General features: G+C 34.1%; 1 protein-coding gene across 2 annotated transcripts in view; it reads right to left on the bottom strand.

Annotated features, from left to right (window-relative positions):
• Positions 1-24195, bottom strand: part of DNAJC10 (DnaJ heat shock protein family (Hsp40) member C10) — a 67597-nt gene that overhangs the window by 39131 nt on the left and 4271 nt on the right. For both annotated transcript variants that reach the window (XM_003823529.6, XM_063595232.1), the window contains exons 4-13: positions 23413-23463; positions 16813-16895; positions 16476-16607; positions 15527-15620; positions 14368-14445; positions 12927-12970; positions 9099-9236; positions 4726-4815; positions 3759-3872; positions 1406-1520 (exon numbers count right to left, since the gene is read on the bottom strand). In XM_003823529.6, the coding sequence (XP_003823577.3) occupies positions 1406-1520; positions 3759-3872; positions 4726-4815; positions 9099-9236; positions 12927-12970; positions 14368-14445; positions 15527-15620; positions 16476-16607; positions 16813-16895; positions 23413-23463 (939 nt within the window). The remainder of the gene's footprint in view (positions 1-1405; positions 1521-3758; positions 3873-4725; positions 4816-9098; positions 9237-12926; positions 12971-14367; positions 14446-15526; positions 15621-16475; positions 16608-16812; positions 16896-23412; positions 23464-24195) is intronic.

The raw sequence follows: 24195 nt of genomic DNA, 5'->3' as shown, positions 1-24195 counted from the left end.
GCTTATGCTATAAGAAATAAGGAAAGTCAAGGCAGAAAAGTGACACAAGAATGGGTAGTAACTGCAAACAAAACAAGGAATTGACTTTAAGGAAGAAAGGCTAGGAGATAAGCAATCCTCCCAGAGGATAATACTATCACAGATGAAGGAGATGATGGGCCTGAAACAAAGCAGTAAGCACAGAGAAGAGAAGGGGGGGGGGTCTGAGAACTATTTCAGAGATAAAAAAGAGTATTATTCCATTATTAAAACTTAGTCATTTCTAGCACTTTTAGTGCATGGTATAGTTTAACGGCTATAAGCCTAGGTTTTGGACTCAGACAAATTTGGATTCAAAATCTACCATGGCTAGTTTCTAGTTGTCTGTCATAGGGCAAGTTACTTAACCTTTCTAAGTCTCCATTTTCTCCTTCACTGGGCTGTTGTAAAGATAAAAATGAATCACGTATGCAAGGCTTCTGGCAGAATGTCTGACTTATAGACAGCAGTGAATAAACAGTAGTTACAGTGAGGGTTATCTTACCCCACAGTTCCTCCAGCCTAGAGGTCTCACTTCTTTTCCCCTATAGTTGCTTGGAGAAATTGAGCACTTTATGCTCAATTCAAATACCACTTCTTGACCTCTACTATGCAGAAGTCTATTTGATCTTGTTGTCGTTAATATACAATGACCATTAAAGTATTTTTTATGTTTTCTTATGGATCTCCCTCCTCCGTTCCCTGCTACACTATTTTAAACTTCTTGAAGGAGTTCATGTCTTACAAATTTATATCCTCAACATTGAAAGCAGTGCTAGGTGCTAATGGGCATTTCATCGGTATCTGTTGTTCACTTAACTGCATGGTAGTTGGTAGTCTGTGTGTTTCTTTTGCTATATTTGACCTCTTTCAGGACAAGGACTCTGCTGTAGTCCAAACTCTTGGAATTGAGACTGCACTCACATGAATGCAGAGCTAAAGTCCCAAATAAGCTGAAATAAAATTATAAATGCAAGAAAGATAACAAGGCAGTTAATGGAGAAGTCTGGAAGTCTAGTGGGAGAAAAATACAAAAGAATGTTTGGAAATTGCCTATAATGGCTGAGATGATACACATGGCAAGCTGGAATATAAACTGCAGGTGTTGCTTACTTTTGCAAACAAGCAGGACTTAAATTACTCACTAGCTTGACTTATCACCAGAAATCCTGATCAAAATACTGAATAGAGAAAAGGCATTTATGTTAAAAAGAAGGGTAAAGAGAATAAAGTGACTACATATAATTCAAAATATCTGTCCTCATATTTACTGAGAAAAGTTATTTACAATAAGCATGTCTGTACAAAATGAGTTTAAAAAGCACAATTAGAAAACTTCTATTTGAAAATGAAGCTAAGTTTTTTTTATCATTTTTTCCATTCTTACCATGATGAATTTCATATTCTTTGGTTCCTTGTCCTTTAAATACTGCTAGAGACGGCTGAAAAACATACAGATTACTACAGATGTCTGGTGCAGAGGAACAGTCAAACCTGCCAACCTAAAGGAGAAAAAGGTCAAATTTGATAAAAACACTGTCTTACCCATTTATTTGTAAATATTCATGATAATCCAAAAATGGCATTGCCCTAATGACACAGTTTTTAAACAGAAGCTAATAGGCTACGAAAATAAGAGACAGAAATAATTCATTTACATTTAATACTAAGACTCCATTTAGTTAAAAAATGCTTCCTAGAGAGTTAAAAAAAAACCTGAGGAATTCCCAAGAAAATATGAAGTTATTCCAGAAACCTACTTTTTGAAGATGTGGAGAATGTTTATATAATCTTGAGATAGAGGAGAGATCACTTTCAGAAGCAGAAATAATGAAGAAAAAAGTGATGTTTTCAAAGAGTGTGAAAAAGAGGAGCGTAAGCACAACAGCCAAATATAAACCGGGAACAAATTTGTGGCATTTAAGACAGAAGATCCATTAAGAAACAAGAAGGGCCAGGCGCATTGGCTCATGCCTATAATACCAGCACTTGGGGAGGCTGAGGTAGCTGAATCGCCTGAGGTCAGGAGTTTGAGATCAGCCTGACCAATAGGGTGAAACCACGTCTCTACTAAAAATACAAAAATTAGCCAGGCGTGGTGGCTTGCACCTGTAGTCCCAGCTACTTGGGAGGCTGAGGCAGCAGAACTGCTTGAATCTGGTAGGCGGAGGTTGCAGTGAGCCGAGATCGCACCACTGCACTCCAGCCTGGCTGACAGAGTGACACTACATTGCATTAAAAAAAAAGAAAAAAAAAACAAAGAAAAAGCTGGACAAACATCCCATCAGAAAAAAGAAAATGGGCCACAGATATAAAGAGAAAATTAACTAGAGAACAATTATGATTTGTTAATAATCATGAAAAAGTATTTTTCCCCGACAAGTTGAAAGCAATTAAATGAAAGTGAATATTGTTAACATATCACTTGTGGCCTATCGGAATTGTGAAGATTATAAAGAACGATAGTACCATGGTGGGCACAGCGTGGAGAAATGGCCATTCACGTGCTGTCAGTGAGATTATAAACGGATAAAACTTTCTGGAGGACTCTAGTGATGAGAATAAAAACCATTTAAGAAAACATAACCTTGAGTTGAAAATTTCCCATGTGGCCAGGTGTGGTGGCTCACACCTGTAATCCCAGCACTCTGGGAGGCTGAGGTGGGTGGATCACCTGAGGTCAGGAGTTCGAGGCCAGCTTGGCCAATATGGAGAAATCCAGTCTCTGTTAAAAGTACAAAAATTAGCCGGACTTGGTGGCATGCGCCTGTAGTCCCAGCTACTCTGGAGGGAATCACTGGAACCCAGAATCACTTGAACCCGTGAGGCTGAGGTTGCAGTGAGTCAAGAGCACGCCACTGCACTCCAGCCTGGGTGACAGAATGACTCTGTCTCAAAAGAAAAGAGAAGAAAATTTCCCATATTAAAGACAAGTTCTACATCGTTTGATATAAAAAATAAAGGAAACAACATAAAATCAGTAAGAGAGGATTTCCTAAACAATTATGGCATAACCATATAGTAAGCCACTATGTAGCCTTTAGGGAATAAGGAGGATATACATGTGTACATGGATATAGAGATTTTATATCCATATAAATATATATGCATTTTTACAGGTCTGTGAAAAAGTTTATGATATTGTTGTATGACAGAAGTTAAGAAAAAAAAGCATATAGTGAATCCATTTTGATTAAAACACAGACATATAAATTTACACTTGTATGTCTATTACAATGGCCATTACAATATGTATGCATGTGCACACATATACATATGCCTACATATGCATATGGGCACTCACAAAATGTTTAAATGGTTATATAGAGTAAATACATAGCAGGGTTATGAGCAATGTTAAGAGTATGGGTGATTTTTTTAGATAATTGCTTTATTTTTGTACTTATTTATTGTCCTGATTTTTAAACAACGACCAAGAATTACTTAAAGAAATAAGAATTTAAAAAATGGAAAGATAACCTCCTACAGTATGCATTCCAGAAAAATTGTATGATACAGGTTTATCAAATGCCACAATAAGTGAAAATTAACCACTTTCAGATTACATATAAACTTTTAATAAAAAAGAGGAAAAGAAAGCACAAACCAAGACTAAAAGCACTTATAGGCTTCTTATAATTTCAAATAAGAGTTTTTATGTTATTTAAAATTTAATTATATGTATTAAATTAACAACAAAGTACACCAGCAGAAGGCTAGGCAGAATACATTTTTCTTACTTGAATATGATCATTTTTAAGTAGAGTTTTTAGTTTTTTCAGCTCAGGATCATTTGAATTTTCATTTTTTCCAAAATGAAAAAATAACAGCCACCGATGATGAGCCAAACGATCCTTAAAAGTGATAAAGAAAACAAAATGTCAGAGATGGGAAATTCTAAGGGTTCTAATCTTCATTTCTATGACTTGAAGTTAGTTTTAGCTCCCCTACCCATTATTTCAAAATACTGTCTAAAATTCGGACCCACTCATTCTCTTATTTTGTAGTTTACTTAGAATAATGCTATGTAAAATAAACAAATATTAAAGGAGGGTTAGTCACTAAATTATAAAATCTTAAAGTAGATGACTGCCAAAAACAAATACATGATTTTAACAGCATATAGCTAAAAAGTTGGGTGGCAAAGTTGTCAGCTTTTTCAGGCTTAGCACATAAGATCTGGTAGTGATACAGACTTCAAAAGATCTGTGGTTAGGAAGTATTTCGTTTTGTGCAAAAGTAACTGTGGTTTTTGCCACTACTTTCAAATGGCAAAAACTGCAATTACTTTTGCACCAACCTAATAGGAAAAAAACTGATTCTACCACAAGCAATATTTCTCAGCATTCTATCCATAAACTGAATACTTCTTCTTAGTAATCAATATAATCCGTTCTGTAAGCAAGAACAAAAAGTTATGAATCAGATCCAAAGTTGCTCTGATTAAAATTCTGTCTTTTCTGATGTTCCTTTTGAAGCCCAACTTCAGGACTGAGTAGGTTTTCCAGAACTACAGATCCATCCTGAATTAGCAACACCAGATCTCCAATTAGAATTTAACCTACAATTGACTAATATATAATCCTTTGAAACTGCTACTTTCAATTCTCTCTAGAGATGAATAAAACAAATGCTAATTTTAAAATGTTAAGACTTGAAATGTTACGAACATTCATTGCTACTTATCATTATTAATAAAAACATTACCTCTAGTGTGTTTGCCGAAAGTAGTTCAAAATCTGGAAGATTATGTATTACTTCCAAATATATTTCTTTAGCATCCAATGAGTTGAGAAACTAGAAAAAGAAAATCACACTGTAATCTTTTTGAATAAATATTCATTATATTTGATATCTTTTGTTTTTTCAATTTCCAATGTAGTATTTTTAGGAAAATGATTATAGAAGGTAAATAGTTTTTCAAACAATTCCAAATGTCTTTTTTCAAAAAAAGTGTATTTTGGCAATTATCAAAAATATTATATAACTAAGCTGTTTCTTAAATAGTGATATACAATAAATTCCATTATAAGATGTTGCATTAACTGGAGTTTTTAATTAACTATGATGTGTATTCTATAAAAATGCTCAGAATAATCCTGAGTGACCTCCCAATCATCAAGAAAAACCACATTATCTTTAGCTTAATTTTAATGCTAACCATGTTTTACAGAATGCCAATGTTTTACACATTCACTTAAGAATTTCTATAACACTAGAAGGAAGAATAATAGACTATCAAAGACACTTCATTCCCCAACCAATAATTAAGATTAATTAAGAGGAACTTAGAAGTGGAAAATTGGAATGGACTTTTGCTCATTATAGAGGTTTTCATCTAAAAACCAAACCACTTAGGAGTTTTTAGAGTAAAATACAATGATACAGATCTTATCTTAAACTTGTTTTCGGCCCGAGTCTCTTATTTAAAACACAAATGAGTATAAAAGGCCCTTCTAACAAATCTTCTTTATTTGTCAATATTTTATCCTCAGCATATTTTGTCATATAACTCTCTCTCTGCTGGTCTGATTCTCTCAATGAAGCAGCTGTTATTATAAAGAATGCAGCAATGGTTACATCAAGAAAATGTATATGAAAGTTGACAAAACAGAGTTTAATATATGTCTTTAATTATGAACCATCTATGTTTAACAGTTTAAGTATTACTTGAAAGATCTAAAATTCACTAAAAACTTGTACGAACAATCATGGAATCCACAGCTTAATCATGCTAGACATGAGAACAAACATATGGCTAAAAATAATAGGTACAACATAAGAATAAAAATTCAGGTTTTTTTCCTAAGATTCTTTTCTTAAAACTGAATATATATATATGAGATATATATGTATATAAATATATATATGATATATATCATATATATCATATATATAATATATATAAATATATATATAATATATAAATATATATATAAATATATATGAGATATATACTATATATATATATCATAAACATTCTTAGAGGTCTATATGAAATAGTTCCTGCTCCGGGCGCGGTGGCTCACGCCTGTAATCCCAGCACTTTGGGAGGCCGAGGCGGGTGGATCATGAGGTCAGGAGATCGAGACCATCCTGGCTAACAAGGTGAAACCCCGTCTCTACTAAAAATACAAAAAAAAAAATTAGCCGGGCGCGGTGGCGGGCGCCTGTAGTCCCAGCTACTCGGGAGGCTGAGGCAGGAGAATGGCGTGAACTCGGGAAGCGGAGCTTGCAGTGAGCCGAGATTGCGCCACTGCAGTCCGCAGTCTGGCCTGGGCGACAGAGCGAGACTCCGTCTCAAAAAAAAAAAAAAAAAAAAAAAAAAAAGAAATAGTTCCTGCTATCAAAGAGCTTAAAATGCCATAACAAATCTTTCACGCCTCAGTTCTACATCTTATTCACTTTAGTCCTATTCACTATGAAGACTTTTACTAAAATGCCTATTACACAGCCTATATAAACTTGCAGTGCTTAATCTACTAGAATCTCATTATAAACCTGTTTCTGTTAGAGGAGAATTTGTTAGTTACACCTATAAAGGACTGCTGTCTTATCTAGCCTCTGAATTCCACCTACCAGATATATTTAGCTGGCATACTGTTTTATATTTTTTAAAACCTGAATGAGGCCGGGTGCGGTGGCTCACGCCTGTAATCCCAGCACTTTGGGAGGCCGAGGCCGGCAGATCACAAGGTCAGGAGATCGAGACCATTCTGGCTAATACGGTGAAACCCCGTCTCTACTAAAAATAAAAAAATTAGCTGGGCGTGGCGGCACGCGTCTGTAGTCCCAGCTACTCGGGAGGCTGAGGCAGGAGAATGGTGTGAACCCGGGAGGTGGAGCTTGCAGTGAGTGGAGACCGCACCACTGCACTCCAGCCTGGGCGACAGAACAAGACTCCGTCTCCAAAAAAAAAAAAAAAAAAAAACCTGACTGCTTTTGGGGAGGGACAAGTAGTGTTTAATTCACCACTCCCTGTTATTACATTTCCAGAGTCACTCATTTCTGTTTCCTGTCTCAGACAGCCTTTGACCTTGTAATTTTCTATCATGAAGCCCAGAGATTATAATACTCAAGGCAAGAGGCTCTATTGTTGGACAGGGTGTAGGCAATCCTTGTTGACTGATGGCACAGAATAAACTAGTACAACTTTTCCGGAGGGCAATCTGGCAATACCAATTGAGTTTAAAATGGCCACAGTGCTCCCATTCTAAACAGATAACTGAAAAAGTGCACAAGGATAAAGATACAAGATTGCTCATTACAACATTGCTTATCATCTTGAGAAAGTAGAAACACACACCAAGAAAGAACTGATTAAACTAAGTATGTGACATCTAGTCAGTGACTTACCATCCAGGGATCATTAATTACTTCAAGGATAATGTATATATATTCATTTACAAAATGATAAAGTATGCATATAAAATGTACATTTTTTAAATAAGTAGGCATCTTCCTGATACAGAGTGAAAAAACTAGATTACAAAATAGAATCTACTATATAATCCCATTTATGAAAAATTACGTATTTGTATCCATCCATCCATTTGATGTGTATAAACACATTTTAAAGATAAAGCCATAGATTTTCTTGATGAATTGGTTATAAGGTATGAGAAAAAGAGAAATCAAGAATAACTCCAGGGAATTTGGCTTGAATAATAAAGGACAGAGTTTTCATCAAATAATATGGGAAAAAACTGGATGAAGTAGATTTATGGAGGGATATTGGGAATATGGTTATAGGCATTTAAATTTGAGACACTGACTAATATCCTAGGGAAGATACTGAATGAGCAGTGATATGTATGTATGTACACACAGACATATACATACACAAGCACACACACACATCCACACATATATGTATAGGTGCATGTGTATAATACATCTGGAGTGGAGAACAGAGGTTTGAGTCACAGGTATAAACTAGAGAATTGCTGGCACAAAGTCGTAATTGCATATATATTTCAGTAGAGATCTGGATGGGTATTTACCAAGATTTGATGGTGGCTGTCTATTAGTGATTTGGTTTTAGGGAATTTTGCATCTTCTTTTACAGCTCTGTGCCATATATGAATTTCTGAAATGAGTATATGTTATCTTTATCAACATCTAAAAAAGCAGAATTAAAGTACAGAGGGAAAACTAAGGGAGATTTGTCTTATCAGAGTCCTTACTTTCTTTTGGGATTCCATAGTGACCCATCCAATATCCCACTATTTATCTTAGCTCCTTGACAACTAGATTGAGCTTCAGTTTCCTCACTCAAACTTAAGGAGGTATACCACATTACAAGATGTCAAAACTGAGTTTACACCAGAATCCCACGGGGTGCTTTAGAAAAATACTTAGGCCCCAGCCAAAACTACCACTGATCTATATTTTTAACATTAGAAAATAAACAATTAGGTTGGGTGCAGTGACTCACGCCTGTAATCCCAGCTCTCTGGGAGGCCAAGGTGGGCGGATCATCTGAGGTCAGGAGTTCAAGACCAGCCTGGCCAACATGGCGAAACCCCGTCTCTACTAAAAGTACAAAAATTAGCCAGGCATGATGGCAGGTGCCTGTAATCCCAGGTACTCAGGAGGCTGAGGCAGAAGAATCACTTGAACCCAGGAGGCAGAGGTTGCACCGGGCCGAGATCACGCCACTGCACTACAGCCTGGGCGACAAGAGTGAGATTCCATCTCAAAAAAAACAAAATAAACAATTAAATAGAAAACAATGAAAACTCATGGTATAAATGCTCTTTCGTATAACCTAGGAATGTACTCCATACTTTTGGGGTTTAAAAATATAATGGTTTTAAATGTAAGGTAATTTTAAATGTAAAGATGTAATGACTTTAAATGAAATGTAATCGTCAGTTTAAAAATAATCCTTCAATTTTATAATTTGAAGCATGTATTAAAAAGAATCTCAGAAATTAAGTATGTGTTCTAAATAAGGGTTCCACAATCAGACAATATAAATTGTTCATTTCTTTGCTCACCGCTTACCAAAATAATGTATTATTTTTGAAGGTGTTTGCACATTATACGTAAAGAAATTAGTTTAAAGTGATTCATACCAAAATACGGTTTTTCTCTTTGTTATTTAAAGTGGCTCCAGGAGGAAAATAAGCAGTAGTACTTGTTGTAATATCTAAGCTTTTACAAAGGTTATCCTGGGTGGCACAGTCCATCCATCCTACATTAACAAGACCATCCTAAAATGGAAAGAAACAAAAAACAAACCATGTTGTAAATGGGAGGCAAAAAGTTAAAGGGATTTAGAGCTTTACTTAGCTAAAAACACAATTTTCCTACCATAAAATTAAAACTTCATGCCTTAGTTCTACAGCAAAGTTAAAAAGTAGATTTCTAATATTATAAATTACTTCTTAATAAATTTAGAAATATTAAGTGCAAAAAATTGTACTTAGTAACTTGAGAAATGGTTTTTCCCTAATAGTAGAAATCTACTTTTTATAATTCTTTCTATGAATCCACAAAAAACGACATTTACAATTTTTATAGAAAGTGAGCTGTCCAATAGTCTTTCAGGTTAAAGAAAATAAACCAAACTACTGTTTAAGATTTTTCATTGTGGCTATCCTTTTAGTAATTATACAGTTTATGAGACATTCTCTGTATGTGTCTACAATGTGCATTTAAATTAGTATCTTCCCAGTTTTCATCTACAGTGGCTAAGCTAATCCTTTAGTGAGCTCCAAAAATTCTGTACGAAAAGTACATTTCTCATAACCTTAAGTTACTGAAAAAAATTTCTGGACTGGGCAAGTTAGTAAACAAATAGAGTTCTAACATACATTCAACTGGGATCTCGGAAAGATAAGGGAGAATGAGACAGAAACAAAAAGTGAAATACCAGCTCACAGGTTTCCACAACTGATGAAAGATATTAACCTACAGTGATCAAGAAGTCCAGTTAATCTCAATCAGAATAAGAAAGAAACTCAAGACCTATGTATATCATAATGAAACTTCAGAAAATCACGAACAATTAAAAGCTAAGAAAGAATAGATCTTGATCTAGGTGGTGTTACATGGGAGCATATATATGTAAAAATTAAGTTGTACACTTAAGATGTATTCACTTCACTGCATTAAGACAGAACTTAGAAAAAAACATATTTGATTAAGATATATAACAGCAAAGTTTCAGAGGTAGCAAAACAATTTCTGTTTAGTACTCTTGCGTTAGGTAGCAAATGAGTAAGTCAGGATACATGTACAAAATTTCTAGGGTACCCATTAAATGAACAATAAAAGGATGGGTAACCAAAGAGCTAGTAGAGATGGGAAATGAAATTTTAAAAATCACTTGCTTAATCCAAAAGAAGCAAAAAGGAAAGAAAAAAGGACTATAAAACAGCTAGGACAAATATAAAACTAACAAGATGGTAAGCATAGGGCCAAATATATCAAGAATAACATTAAATGTAAATGGACTAAGATAAAAAATAGCAACTAGATAAATACAAAACCTAATTACATGCTGATTGCAGGCAATAAATATAAGGATACAGTAAGGGTGACAGTAAAAAATGGAAAAATGCCAACATTAAACAAAAGAAAGCTGGTGTAGCTATATTAGTATCAGTCAAAGTAGACTTGGAGGCAAAAGGCACGAAAGGAGATAAAGAGGGTTATTTCATCAGGTTAGAGATTCAAATCACCAAGAAAACATACAATTCTAAATTAATATCCATCTAATAACAAAGCATCAAAATAGATAATAAAAATTGACAGAAACAAAGGAAATAGAAATATCCACAAAGTAGTGGAGGATATTAAGACACTCTCTCAGTTATTGATAGAATAGGCAGACAATAAAATTATTAAGATCTAGAGGATCTGATTAACATAGCTAACAAATTGGACCCAACTGATTTGATAGAAATGTGTACCTGTGAATTACAGGATTCATTTTCAAATGCATATGAAACATTTATAAAAATTTACCATATGTTGGGCCATGAAACAAGGCTTAACAACTTAAAAAAACTGATTCCATGTTCATTATCCACAGTAGAATCAAGCTAGCCAAAAATAACAAAATTACTTTTAAAAATACCCTTTATGATTAGAAACAAAAAATATAGAATCTGTGATCCAAAGAGAAATAAAAATGGAAGATTAAAAAATATTTTGAACTGATAATCAAAATACTATATATATATATCAAAATAGAAGATGTACCTAAAGCTGTAGTCACTAATTTATAATCTAAATTCATATATTAGAAAGGAAAGCCTAAAATCAATGAACTAATCATTCAAGAACAGCAAATTAAATCATAAAAAAGTAGAGGGAAGGAAATATAGTACTTAAGTCAATGAAATCAAGAAACTGGCAGTAAAAAAAAAATCAATAAAGCTAAAACTTGAGACTTTGAAAAGACTTATAAAGCTTAAAAACCCTCTCCTTGGACAGAATAAGAATAAAAACAGAGATGAAACACACACACAAAATATGATCAGAAAGTAAGAAAGAACATCACTATAGATACTACAGATATTAAAAAAATAGGATATTATGTACAATTTCATAGCAATACTTTTACACATTTGCTTCAAAGAACGAAGTCTTAGAAAAACAGAATTTACCAAATAGAGGAAGTAGAAAATCTATCTATCTATCTATCTATCTATCTATCTATCTATCTATCTATCTATCTGAGAGAGATTGGAGAAAAGTCTATAAATACGGATTCAAAGACAACTTCAGGCCCAGATGGTTTTCTCATAAATTCTACCAAAAAAAAAAATTGAGAAAGAAATAACACCAGTTGTACAGAAACTGTTTCCAAAGAAGAGAAAAAGAGAGAATACTTTCCAACACATTTAAAGGCCAGCCTAACTTTGATGCTAAAAGTGCACAGACTTTACTGGAAAGGAAAAATATGGGCCAATCACTCTGATCACCAAATATTAAAAAAAAAATAAAGATACTAATGCTCAGTCCTCACCCTCAAATATTTTGATTTAATTGATCAGGGGGACATGGTTTTGTTTTTTTATTATTTTTAAAAGCTCCTCAGGTGATTCTAATGTGTAGTGCTGAAAAACTAAAGGCCTAGGCATAGGGTGAAATAAGGAAAGGGAATGAAACAAAAGCATACTAAGTTAGTGATTTTAATATCAAATAAAACAGAATTTGTGTAAACAAATCCATAATGCACAAAGAGAAATAAATAGCCGCCAAAGGATATAATGATCATACTGCTGCCAACAATATAATGTCAAAATATGTAAAGGAAGAACTGACAGAAATATAAGAAATAGATAAATCAATGATGGATGGTAGAGATTTTAATACATCCTTCTTAGAAATTATAGATCATGTAGTCCAAAAACAAATAACATGATTAATAAATCCGATCTAATAAATGTAATATTACACCTAACATTATTATATTCAAGCTCACAAAGAATTTCCAAAATTTTCAAAACTGACAATTTGTGTGGCTTTGTCAAGCCACAAAGCCACAAAGGGTATTTCAATGGTGTTAAAAAATCAACATCACTCAGGCTACTTCCCAGCCATAACATGAGAGCTATATACATTTAAAAATGACTAAAAAAGAAAACAACAAAAGATAAAGTTGGGAAATGACAAAAACACTAACATGTAACTTCAGTTGAAGAGGAACTTATAAATTACAGAATACTTAAAAAGTAAATGACACTTAGAATTGATACCACGTTAAAATTTATTGAACGTAACTAATTATTCAGGAAAAAACACATAGCTATGAATACAGTCATCAGAAAATAAGATTACAAATAGGTGAGTTAAATGTTCAAGAAATAAGGGAAGAAAATGTTTCAAATCAATTTCTAAACGTGTTTCTTTACATGGTGATATAGTTTTACAAAATGATTGATGCTTACCAACATGCCACTAAGCCTGAGTCGTGTCTGTGAAGTCAAACAATCTGGGGACAAAAAAACCTTATGAGGCAGTTTTACCTTTATTAAACCTAATGAAAATACTTGCATTTGCCTTTCCCCCAAATTACCATGTTCATTCGAAGGCAATTAATTGAGCTGGACTCTATTGATAGATATGGAAATCCTTCTACACACACACACACACACACACACACACACACACACAAACACACACACACTCCCTCGCTCCCTCTTTCTTTCATTCTCTCCCTTTAATTTCTAGGACGTCTAGCTACAGAGAAAAAGTAATTTTCTCTCTTTAGGTTAATACTCTCAATCTCTCCTCCTATCAACAATCCATTTTATCCAAGAGATCTCAAAATTGGGGGGAAATCAAATGTAATAGATATTTGATAAAAGTATATAAACGATCCTCAAAATACAATAAAATCTTTAAATAGTGCCTTCACTATTTTTATGAAAGTTCTGCAAATATGAACACTAGAATACAATGAGAGAAGATTTAGAAGAAAGAGAGCTATAGCATCACAGAGCCTACAAAGACAGGGAGAAGCAATTTACCTGAGGTGAGAAGTAAAAGAATCTCAGAGAATGTAAGAACTTCTGTTCATGTGTGGATGAACAGAAATTTGGGCAATAGGCCAAAATGAGACAAAATCCCTTGGTGATTAGTTAAGTTTAAGGCTGACGTTTTGCTGCAAGGCAGTGTCTTCCTAGCATAGGCCTTACAGGATGGGGTAATGGGTTGATTTTAGTTACAAGGCAGTACCTTTTCAATATAGCAGCATGAAGGCTGAGAGATGAAATGTGGGGAGAAGACTCATGTTGGGATTAAATACATGCAAATACATTGAGTTATAATATTTTGTTGTCTTAGACCAATTTTTAACCAACCACATTGCTTGAACACAGTTTACAGTTTATGGCTTGCTATGCAGAGTACTGAATTTTCAACTTAATTTATTCAAGGAAAGGTTCCTAGAAGAAGCTGTCATCTTCAAATATATAATTGTATGAGACAAATCTATGTATGTTTGAGAGATATATATAAGCATGAAGCAAAGTCCATATTTCCAATAAATTATTATTTTGGGAGGGGTTAGAGCTGTAAACAACTAGTTATTTTTGCAAATTGTCAAATAACATCTGTGGCTATCTGAAGGTACAATTTATCATGAGTCTAAGCTGAAAAACTGGTCCACTGAACATAAAAACATAGAGGATACATTAAAAAATGAATAATAACCTCATGTGTAAAATAATGAAAAAGGCAAATATTTATTAAGTAAAAAAATTGTAATCTTGGGCATAAATTGTAGTTTCTAGTACTTAATAATCAATTACAGTAGCATACTTAAAACTGTCACCAAAAATTTAAATGTCATGTTCTCATTCCAACAAAATTTAAAAATAGTATTACCTCCTCCTTTTGAACAAAAAGTGATCAGCCAGCCAATACCAGCAGCAAAAGCAGTTTGTATGGAGTTGACAAAATTTCCTTAAAAAAAGAAAAAAAGCAAATTCTGATCACCTACTACTCCTTTACTAATGGAAACAGTCTTCTAAGTAATTTTTCCTTTCTAATCTCACCCTCTTCTAATCCACTCTGAGTTTTACCAGTTATCTTTCCAAAGATACTCTTGAGTATGACAAATTCCTTCAATGGCTCTCCAATTTTTTCATCATATAAAACCTAAATTCATTATTTCATTAAGAAGAAAACTCAAATTGGCAAGTTAGGCCCCTGTGACTTGAGCTTCGTCTACCTATTTAGCCAGCTATATTATATTTCCCCACACCACTTGACCCAATTATTGATCTTTTTGTCAGATTCATGAAGTATTGCCAGTTCCCCAAATACACAGTGATCTCCTAAGGCTTCCTATTCATTTTCATGACAGATTGGATATGACTTCTTTCAAAAAGTATTTTCTAACTCTTTCTCTTTTCCCCAACTGGGTTGTTTTACATATCTTATGCTTCCTTAAGCTCTATAATAATAGTACCTATATTGCATTTTAATTGTTTACTAATGTTTTCCTCACTAATGAAGTCACTGATGGCAGGGATTATATATTTTATTACTGCAGCCCCACTATTTAATAGTTTCTGACACGTAACTTTACTCAATGAATAAAATGAACATCTTGAGCCACAAATACTATTATTAGCTTAATCTGCCTAAAGGCAGTTAATGAGTTAAAAGCCTAAGATTAGAAGCATTTTTAAACTTTAAAATTAGAATAGGTTTGAATTTACTGATTGATAAGCATATTTAAAAAAGCAATAAAACACTTGTATTACAAAACATTTTTTGCACTTTGAGAGATGCCTTTTTTACCCTAGCCCTATCTCATATCCATTTCCCATATCTCGATAGTTCAAGTTTCTGTAAAAATTTAACTAGTTTGTTAAATTCAGCAGAGTTCAGAGTAAATGACACAATTCCCTTCTAAGAAACATGGAAAAGACACTTTAAAATTTCAATACCATGACCAAAATGTTAATATTGCCATTAAAAACAAAATACTGATTTCAAAATACCCTGAAAATCAAGCAAATTAAGAAAATAAAATTACCTGTCCAAAGTTCTGTCACTGTACTTCTAACATGCTGCATTGCAAAACTCACTAAACTGTCCTTTGATCTGTCTCCATGATATTTCACTGGGGCCTATTGGTTTTTGTAAGAAGAGAAACATCTTTTACTTTTTCTTTTTAAAACTCAATAAAAATAATACCAAAGAGTTTGATTTTTACATTATCTTGAATAATGCAGCAAAGCTCTATTTCTCAGTAGCAGAATGTATTTCCAAATGATATCCTGATAATCTTGACAGTACAGATTCTATGGAACACATTTTAATAATACCATTTATAATTGTTTCAGGTTCATCACTGGAAACTAAGAAAAAAGATATCAGAGCTTTACATTCAATGAGACAACACTTGTAAAATACTTCGTAAACTACCAAATACAATATACATATTGCATAAATTATGTTCCTTAAGACAGAAACTGAAATTGGCAAACATTTAATTTTAAAATATAGCAAAGTCAATGGTGTTTTGCCAGGCACCGTGGCTCATGCCTGTAATCCCAGCACTGTGGGAGGCTGAGGTGGGCAGATCACCTGAGGTCAGGAGTTCAAGACCAGCCTGGCCAACATGGCGAAACCCCGTCTCTACTAAAAATACAAAAATTAGCCAGGCATGGGAGCGGGTGCCTGTAGTCCCAGCTACTCGGGAGGCTGAGGCAGGAGAACTGCTTGAACCCAGGAGGCAGAGGTTGCAGTGAGCCGAGACCACGCCCTTGCACTCCAGCCTGGGCAACAGAGTGAGACTCTGTCTCAAAAAAAAAAAAAAAATTCATAATCCAAAATGTTTATTATTACAGAAGACTAGTGAGATGGCACCTTGTAAAACAAGACTTAAAATGTTCTGCAAATTCCACATACTGTTATTTTCTCTACTATTTAACTTGTCATAATGTTTCACAAATTAAAAAAATGCTAACTTTATCCCTTACCATTCCAGACCGAAAAATGAAGAGACTGGGATAGCTGTTGACTCCTTTCATTCGGCAAAGCATTCTATCATCACCACAGTTAACAGCTCCAATTCGAAGTAACCCATCCACTTCTTTAGCAAAGTCTCTCCACTATGACAGAAAAAGAAAACATATTTCTCTGATAAGACCACTTTTCTTCCCTTGAACACACTCCAAGCTATACATTTTTAAACCAGACATTTAAAGTATTTGATAATTATTTTTGATTACTATTCATAGAAAAAAAAAATTCTAACATATAAATTGCAGATCAATTAGAAATAAAACTAGTAATGAGGATGTGAAAAATACATACTGTGGGAGCTAAATCATGGCAGTGTGAACAGCCTGGGGAGTAAAAATTTACAAACCACAGTTCTCCAGAATTAACAGCAGCATCTAAAAATACATAAAATGCAAACAACTTAGAATTATTTACTAAAGGTTCATGCATATTTTAGTTAAAAACTTTTTGTGGAGATCAGAATTTTAAAAAGTCATGCAATTTTCATATTGTCTTTCTCATTTTCTGTGCGATTTTTTTCTATATCTTCTACATAAATGACATTCTTAAAAAATTAAAAATTTTTTTTCCACAAGAAACATTTCAAATGTCAAACCAACAATAGCTTTTTAAAAAAACTCTCCTACGCCCATACTTGAAAAAGAAGCAGCCTCAAACTGCAAGATAAATATGGCCATAAAGTTGTAAAAAGTGACGGCACAAGAAATAGCAGCCAAACCTCACGTAAGAGTTTGTGTGCATGAGAGAAATAAAGAAGACAAATAGTAAGAGTGACTGAGATTTAAGCTCTTCTATTATATGCAGCATAGGTTAAGTAGGTTTAGTCAATTCTGACAGCTACTTTAAACTCTGAAAGAATAAAATAAGAGACCTACATAATACAGTAAGGACTGCGGGGATTAAATTTAATCTAAGCCCTAAATAAGACATTACCTTGGAAAATCATTTTGTTTGAAAAGGTTGAGGTTTTTAACAATTCAAAACATTAATACATATTTGCTAAAATTACAGATTTGAACAACATATAACATCTAGCCAATAGTACATTTTATATTTTATCTGTAAAATGACCTGATGCAAATTACAAATTTTACTCACTTAAAAAATTTAACATTGTAAAAATGTGCTTTCACGTTCAAGATAAAAAGGCGAGGGTAATCTGCTTTTGGTTAAAGGATTTCCATATGATTCCATGTTAAAATTAGTTAATATTTTAAAATAAAAATTTCAGAAATTACAGTAAGACATTAAATCACACATGGTATTCTAAATACGTGCAACTAATTCAGGCTAATTAGAAACAGGTGCAGGACTCAGTGTTCACCTACATTTCAAGTATAAGACAGACCTGTGGGAAAACAGTTAATCTATACATTACAGGCAAAGTGTGTAATTCAGGACTATGGGCTGTTCTTTGGCAATGTTTTCAAAGTCTGGCAAATGACCATTCTATAGAGGTGGTCAAAAAAATTGCCATATTGGTTTAGACCACAAACCAGTACAAATTTAGGTAAAAATATTAACAGAATTAATGCAAACTTTAATGAAAGAAGGGATTATCTTATCAGCTATAAACAAGTAATGAGGTAGTTATTTTTATATAAAAATAGAAAGCAATAATTACACAAGGCATTACTGTTCATAAGTCTTAAATAAAAATATGCTGTAAAACAAATTTGAATGGTATTTGACACAAAACCTTTCTTGCAGTAAAAATGTCTCCTACCCTGGTAACAGGCATACCTCAGATATTGCGGGTTTGTTTCCAAATCACAACATAACAAGTATCACTATAAAGGAGTCACACAAATTTTCTGGTTTTCCAGTGTATATAAAAGTTATATTTACACTATACTATAGTGTATTATGTAATAGCATTATGTCTAAAAAAAAAAAACCAAACAAAACAATGTACATACCTTAATTAGAAAATAGGCTGGGCGCAGTGGCTCATGCTTGTCATCTAGCCTCTTGGGAGGCTGAGGCAGGAGGATCACTTGAGCCCAGGAGTTTGAGACCAGCCTGGGCAACACAGCAAGACCCTGTCTCTATAAGAATAGCTGGACATGGTGGCACATGCCCGCAGTCTCAGCTAGTCGGGAGACTGAGGTAGCAGGATCGCTTGAGCCCAGGAGTTCAAGGCTGTGATGAGCTATGATCCTGCTGCTGCACTCTCCAGCTGGGGTGACAAACCAACCAGGGAACAAAAAATAACTTTATTGGTAAAAAATGCGAACACTAACAGTCATTTCAGCCTTTCAGCAAATCATGCATGTCGTGATGTTGATGGGTGCTGACTGATCAGGGTGGTGGTTGTGTAAGGTTGGGGTGGCTGTGGCAATTTCTTAAAATGAGATGACAGTGAAGTTCGCCACACTGATTGATGTCTCCTTTCCTGAAAGATTTTCTCTGAAGCATGAAATGCTGTTTGATGGCATCTGACCCACAGTAGAACTTCTTTCAAAATTGGAGTCAAAACTGGCTTCAAACCCTGCTGCTGTTTTATCAACCAAGTTTATGTAATATTCTAAATCCTTTGTTGTCATATCAACATTGTTTACAGGATCTTCACCAGGAGTAGGTTCCATCTCAGGAAATCACTTTCTCTGCTCATCCATAAGGAACAACTCCTCACCGCCCCATGGTGAGATTATTATAATGAGATAATTATATTATAATGAGATCATTATAACGAGATTGCAGCAATTCAGTCACATAATCAGGCTCCACTTCTAATTCCAGTTCTCTTGCTATTTCTATCACATCTACAGTTACATTCTCCACTGAAGCCTTGAACACCTCAAAGTCATCCATGAAGGTTGGAATGAACTTCTTCCCAACTCCTGTAACACTGATATTTTGACCTCCTTCCATTAATCACCGATGTTGTTAATGACACTAGAATGGTGACTCCTTTCCAGAAGGTTTCCAATTTACTTTGCCTGGATCCATCAGAGGAATCACTACCTATGGCAGGTAGAGCCTTAGGAAATGTATTTCTTAGATAATATGACTTGAAGTTGAAATTAGTCCTTGATTTATGGGCTGCAGAATGGATATGGTGTTAGCAGGCATGAAAAAAAAGTCCCAGATAGCATCTTCTTCCAATGGAAGGCTGTCTCATTAACATTGAGAATTTGTTATTTAGTACAGCCATCTTCATCAATGATCTTAGCTAGATCTTCTGGAAAACTTGCTGCAGCTTCTATGTTGGGACTTGCTGCTTCATCTTGTATTTTGATGTTATGGAGATGGCTGTTTTCTTTAAACCTCATGAACCAACCTTTTCTAGCTTCAAACTTTTTTCTGCAGCTTCTTCATCTCTCTAAGCCTCCATAAAATTGAAAAGAATTAGGGTCTTTCTCTGGTTAGGCTTTCGCTAAGGGGATATTGTGGATAATTTGATCTACCCAGACCACTAAGACATTCTCTGTTAGCAGTATGGCTGTTTTGTGTTATCATTAGTGTGTTCACTGGAGTAGCATGTTTACTTTCCATGAAGAACTTTTCCTTTGCATTTATAATTTAACTAGCAAAAGAGGCCTACCTTTTAGCCTGTCTTGGGTTTTGATATGCCTCCCTCACTAAGCTTAATCATTTCTAGCTTCTGATTTAAAATGAGAGATGTGCATCTCTTCCACTTCAACACTTAGAGGTCACTGTAGTTATTAATTGGCTTAATTTCAGTAATGTTGTATCTCAGGGAGTAGGGAGGCCCAAGAAGTGGGGGAGAAAAGGGAGAAGGAAGAGGGAGCAGTCCGAATAGACACAAAAATTAAGTATGCCATCCTATGGGCACATTCCAAAACGATTACAATAGTAACATCAAAGATCACTGACTGTAGATCACCGTAACAGACAGAGTAATAATGAAAAAGTTTGGATACCAAAATGTGACAGAGACATGAAATGAGCACATGCTATTGGAAACGCATTCAGCTGATAGACTCGCTTGATGTAGGGTTGCTAAAAACCTTCAATTTGTTAAGGAAAAAAAGTGCATTATCTATGAAGTGCAATAAAGCAAAGTGTAATAAAATGAGGTACACCTGTACTTTGTCTTCATAGAGCACTTCTCATATTTGCGAAGTTCCCACTGATTGCTGAGTAATAAGAATAAAGTTAAAATATTTTTAATACTGTATCATCACAGCTCAATGGGATGTTGTGCCTAACAGTGACCCAGAATAGAATTATTACATTTCAAAATGCAACTTTCCACTTCTAAACTATACAACTACAGCTACTGTCTGTTAATATACATACAACTCCAGTTAACAGCTTCTGTTAGCAAAGTAAAATATAATTACTTTGCCTGTAATGTACAGATTAACTTTTTTCCCACAGGTCTATCTTATACTTGAAATGTGGGTGAACACTGAGTCCTGCACCTGTTTCTAATTAGCCTGAATTAGTTGCACGTATTTAGAATACCATGTATGTTTTAATGTCTTACTGTAATTTCTGAAATTTTTATTTTAAAATATTAACTAATTTTAACATGGAATCATATGGAAATCCTTTAACCAAAAGCAGATTACCCTCGCCTTTTTATCTTGAATGTGAAAGCACATTTTTACAATGTTAAATTTTTTAAGTGAGTAAAATTTGTAATTTGCATCAGGTCATTTTACAGATAAAATATAAAATATACTATTGGCTAGATATCACATGTTGTTCAAATCTATAATTTTAGCAAGTATGTATTAATATTTTGAATTGTTAAAAAAACCTCAATCTTTTCAAATAAAGTGATTTTCCAAGGTAATGTCTTATTTAGGGCTTATATTAAATTTAATTCCCACAATCCTTACTATATTATGTAGGTCTCTTATTTTATTCTTTCAGAGTTTACAGTAGCTGTCAGAATTGACTAAACCTACTTAACCTATGCTGCATATAACAGAAGAGCTTAGAAGGCATTTGCTTGTTGACTTTCTAGAGAGCCAGAAATGATAACATCTGCTTAGCAGAAAAATGCCTGGGAAAGCTTCACTAGAGGGTCCTTCTCTATCACAACAATGGTCCTGCTCATTCCTCTCATCAAGCAAGGTTAATTATTTATGAATTATCTCTGAAGTTTTGTGGCTGCAATTTATCTTGAACTACCATTTGGGGTTCTATATGAAGTATTAACAGTTCTTAAGCTTTTCTGCATAGTGACACATCTGAAAAAGTGTGAACCCGTATACAATATAACTATCAGTGAAGTCTCATTCTAGGTAGACTCATGGATTAGTAAGCTTGCAAGTTTTGTTCACTTCCTCTATCTGTAATTCCGATGTTTTCTGAACCATTGGTACACAAAACACTTACTGATATATTAGGAGATGAGAGACAATAAAAACCACACAGGAACAGCTATAGGTTTATATAACTCACACAAGACAGTTATGATTCTACCAGCTTGTGACATGAGCATTAATTCTATTAACAATCCAAATGAATCAATTGTCTTATTTTATTTGCAGAATATAGGGAAGATATATTTTCTATTCACTTAGAACATGTTCAAGTGTTCACCTAGAAGGCTTTTAACAAAGTAATACATTGAACAGCTATTTTGTATGTGAAGCTCACCAGCATGATGTAGAAAATAAGATTAAAATGCCACCCTTGGCCAGATGTGGTGGCTCATGCCTGTAATCCTGGCACTTTGGGAGGCCAACGTGGGTGGATCGCCTGAGGTCAGGAGTTCGAGATCAGCCTGGCCAACATGGTGAAATCCTGTCTCTACTAAAAATACAAATACAAAAATTAACTGGGTGTGGTAGCGGGCACCTGTAATCCCAGCTATTCAGAAGGCTGAGGCAGGAGAATCGCTTGAACCCAGGGGGGCAGAGGTTGCAGTGAGCCAAGATCGTGCCACTGCACACTGGTCTGCATGACAAAGCAAGACTCCGTCTCAAAAAAAAAAAAAAAAAAAAAGCCACCCTTACTTAGAAGGAACAAACTGCATAAAATCAAGTAGCTGTAATAAATTTTTAACGATAATATATGAAAAACATATAGATTTATATGTATTTTTTGCGACTGGTATGCTATTTTAGTTTTCTTTTTTTTTGTGGTGCCATCATGGCTCACTGCAATATCAGCCTCCCAGATTCACGCGATTCTTGTGCGTCAGCCTCCCAAGTAGCTGGGATTACAGGTGCGTGCCACCAGGCCCAGCTAATTTTTGTATTTTTAGTAGAGACGGGTTTTCCCCATGTTGGCCAGGCTGGTTTCTAACTCCTGATCTCAAGCGATCTGCCTGCCTTGGCCTCCCAAAGTGCTGGGATTATACAGGTGTGAGCCACCGCGCCTGGCTGTATTTTAGTTTTCTAAATTAAATACAATTGTGATAGAGCAATATAAAATTGAAATTTGATTTGAAGTTTAATTTATTGCTCTGAAATAGAAAAAATAAACCTATTATTACTGCACAAAGGATGAAAGTATAAGAATCTATTCTGGTATACAATTTTCTAAAATGCAATGGAAAATGCAGAACTGTATTTTTATGGCCATTTTCACACAAAGTTGCCAATCAAATTAAATCTACTTCCAAAATAACTATACCTTTATCCAAAACTCTAAAATCAAAAAGCTCTGAGAAGTTTTGCTGTAAGTTGGCAGCAAGCTCACTTGGCATCCAAACCTGATCTGAACTGATTTTTAAATTTCTTTTATTTAGTATATATACTTACACATTTTGCTACAGAAATATTAATGTTTTTATTATGGTACACTTCCCCACATTCTGCTAGAAATATTTAAGATACAGTATATTACATTATTACTGTTCGAAACTCCAAAAGATTTCTAAATTTCAAACATATATATCCCCAAGAGTTTTAGATGAGATCGAACTTGTATTAGTTTTATAAAACCTTAAGCCCACAAACTTACCAAATTCTCTTCTTTCCAATGTTATGATTTCAGGATCATCATCATAAATACCTAATTTTAAAAGTATATAAAAATTATAAAATCAAAACTTCACCATATAAATTGCCACATAAAAATAGATTACTCGTTTTAATCATCAAAAAAATCAAACTACTATATTAAATCTCAAACTTAGAGAATATGCAACAACCTAAGTGAAAAAAAAGTAAATAATACTATCAGTACATTTAGGGTGATCTAAAGATATTAGAATTCTGATATGGACTCTCATAGATGTGTATGTGGTAGTTCCTAATATTCACATAATTTTACCTCCATATAAAATTTATATTATGGTTTTAAAAATAATTACAGATTCAGGAAGGTGCAAAAATATAGACTCTTGTATACTTTTTACTCACCTTCCTCTAATGGTGACATGTTATGTAGCTATATAGCACAATATCGAAAACCAGGAAATTGAGAGTGGTACACTGTTAACTAGACTACAGACCTCATTCGATTTTCAGATTATATGGTTTTTAACACATGGTATCATGTTAGAATATCTTCTGCTAAAAAGCTTAGAGTATTTGCAGAGGCAGACACAAATATTAGTAAATATAAATTTTTTAGGCTTTGTGGGATGTATGGCTTCTATCACAACTTCTCAACTCTGCTCTTGAAGCGTGAAAGAAGTCACATATATTATGTAAACAAATTAAAGTAATTCCATTCCAATAAAACTTATTTATAAAAGCAAATGGCAAGCCAGATTTGGCCTATGAAATGCAGTCTGCTAAC

Source organism: Pan paniscus, chromosome 13 (genome assembly GCF_029289425.2).
Source record: "Pan paniscus chromosome 13, NHGRI_mPanPan1-v2.0_pri, whole genome shotgun sequence".
Taxonomy (NCBI): domain Eukaryota; kingdom Metazoa; phylum Chordata; class Mammalia; order Primates; family Hominidae; genus Pan; species Pan paniscus.
This window is presented reverse-complemented; position numbering and strand designations above follow the sequence as displayed.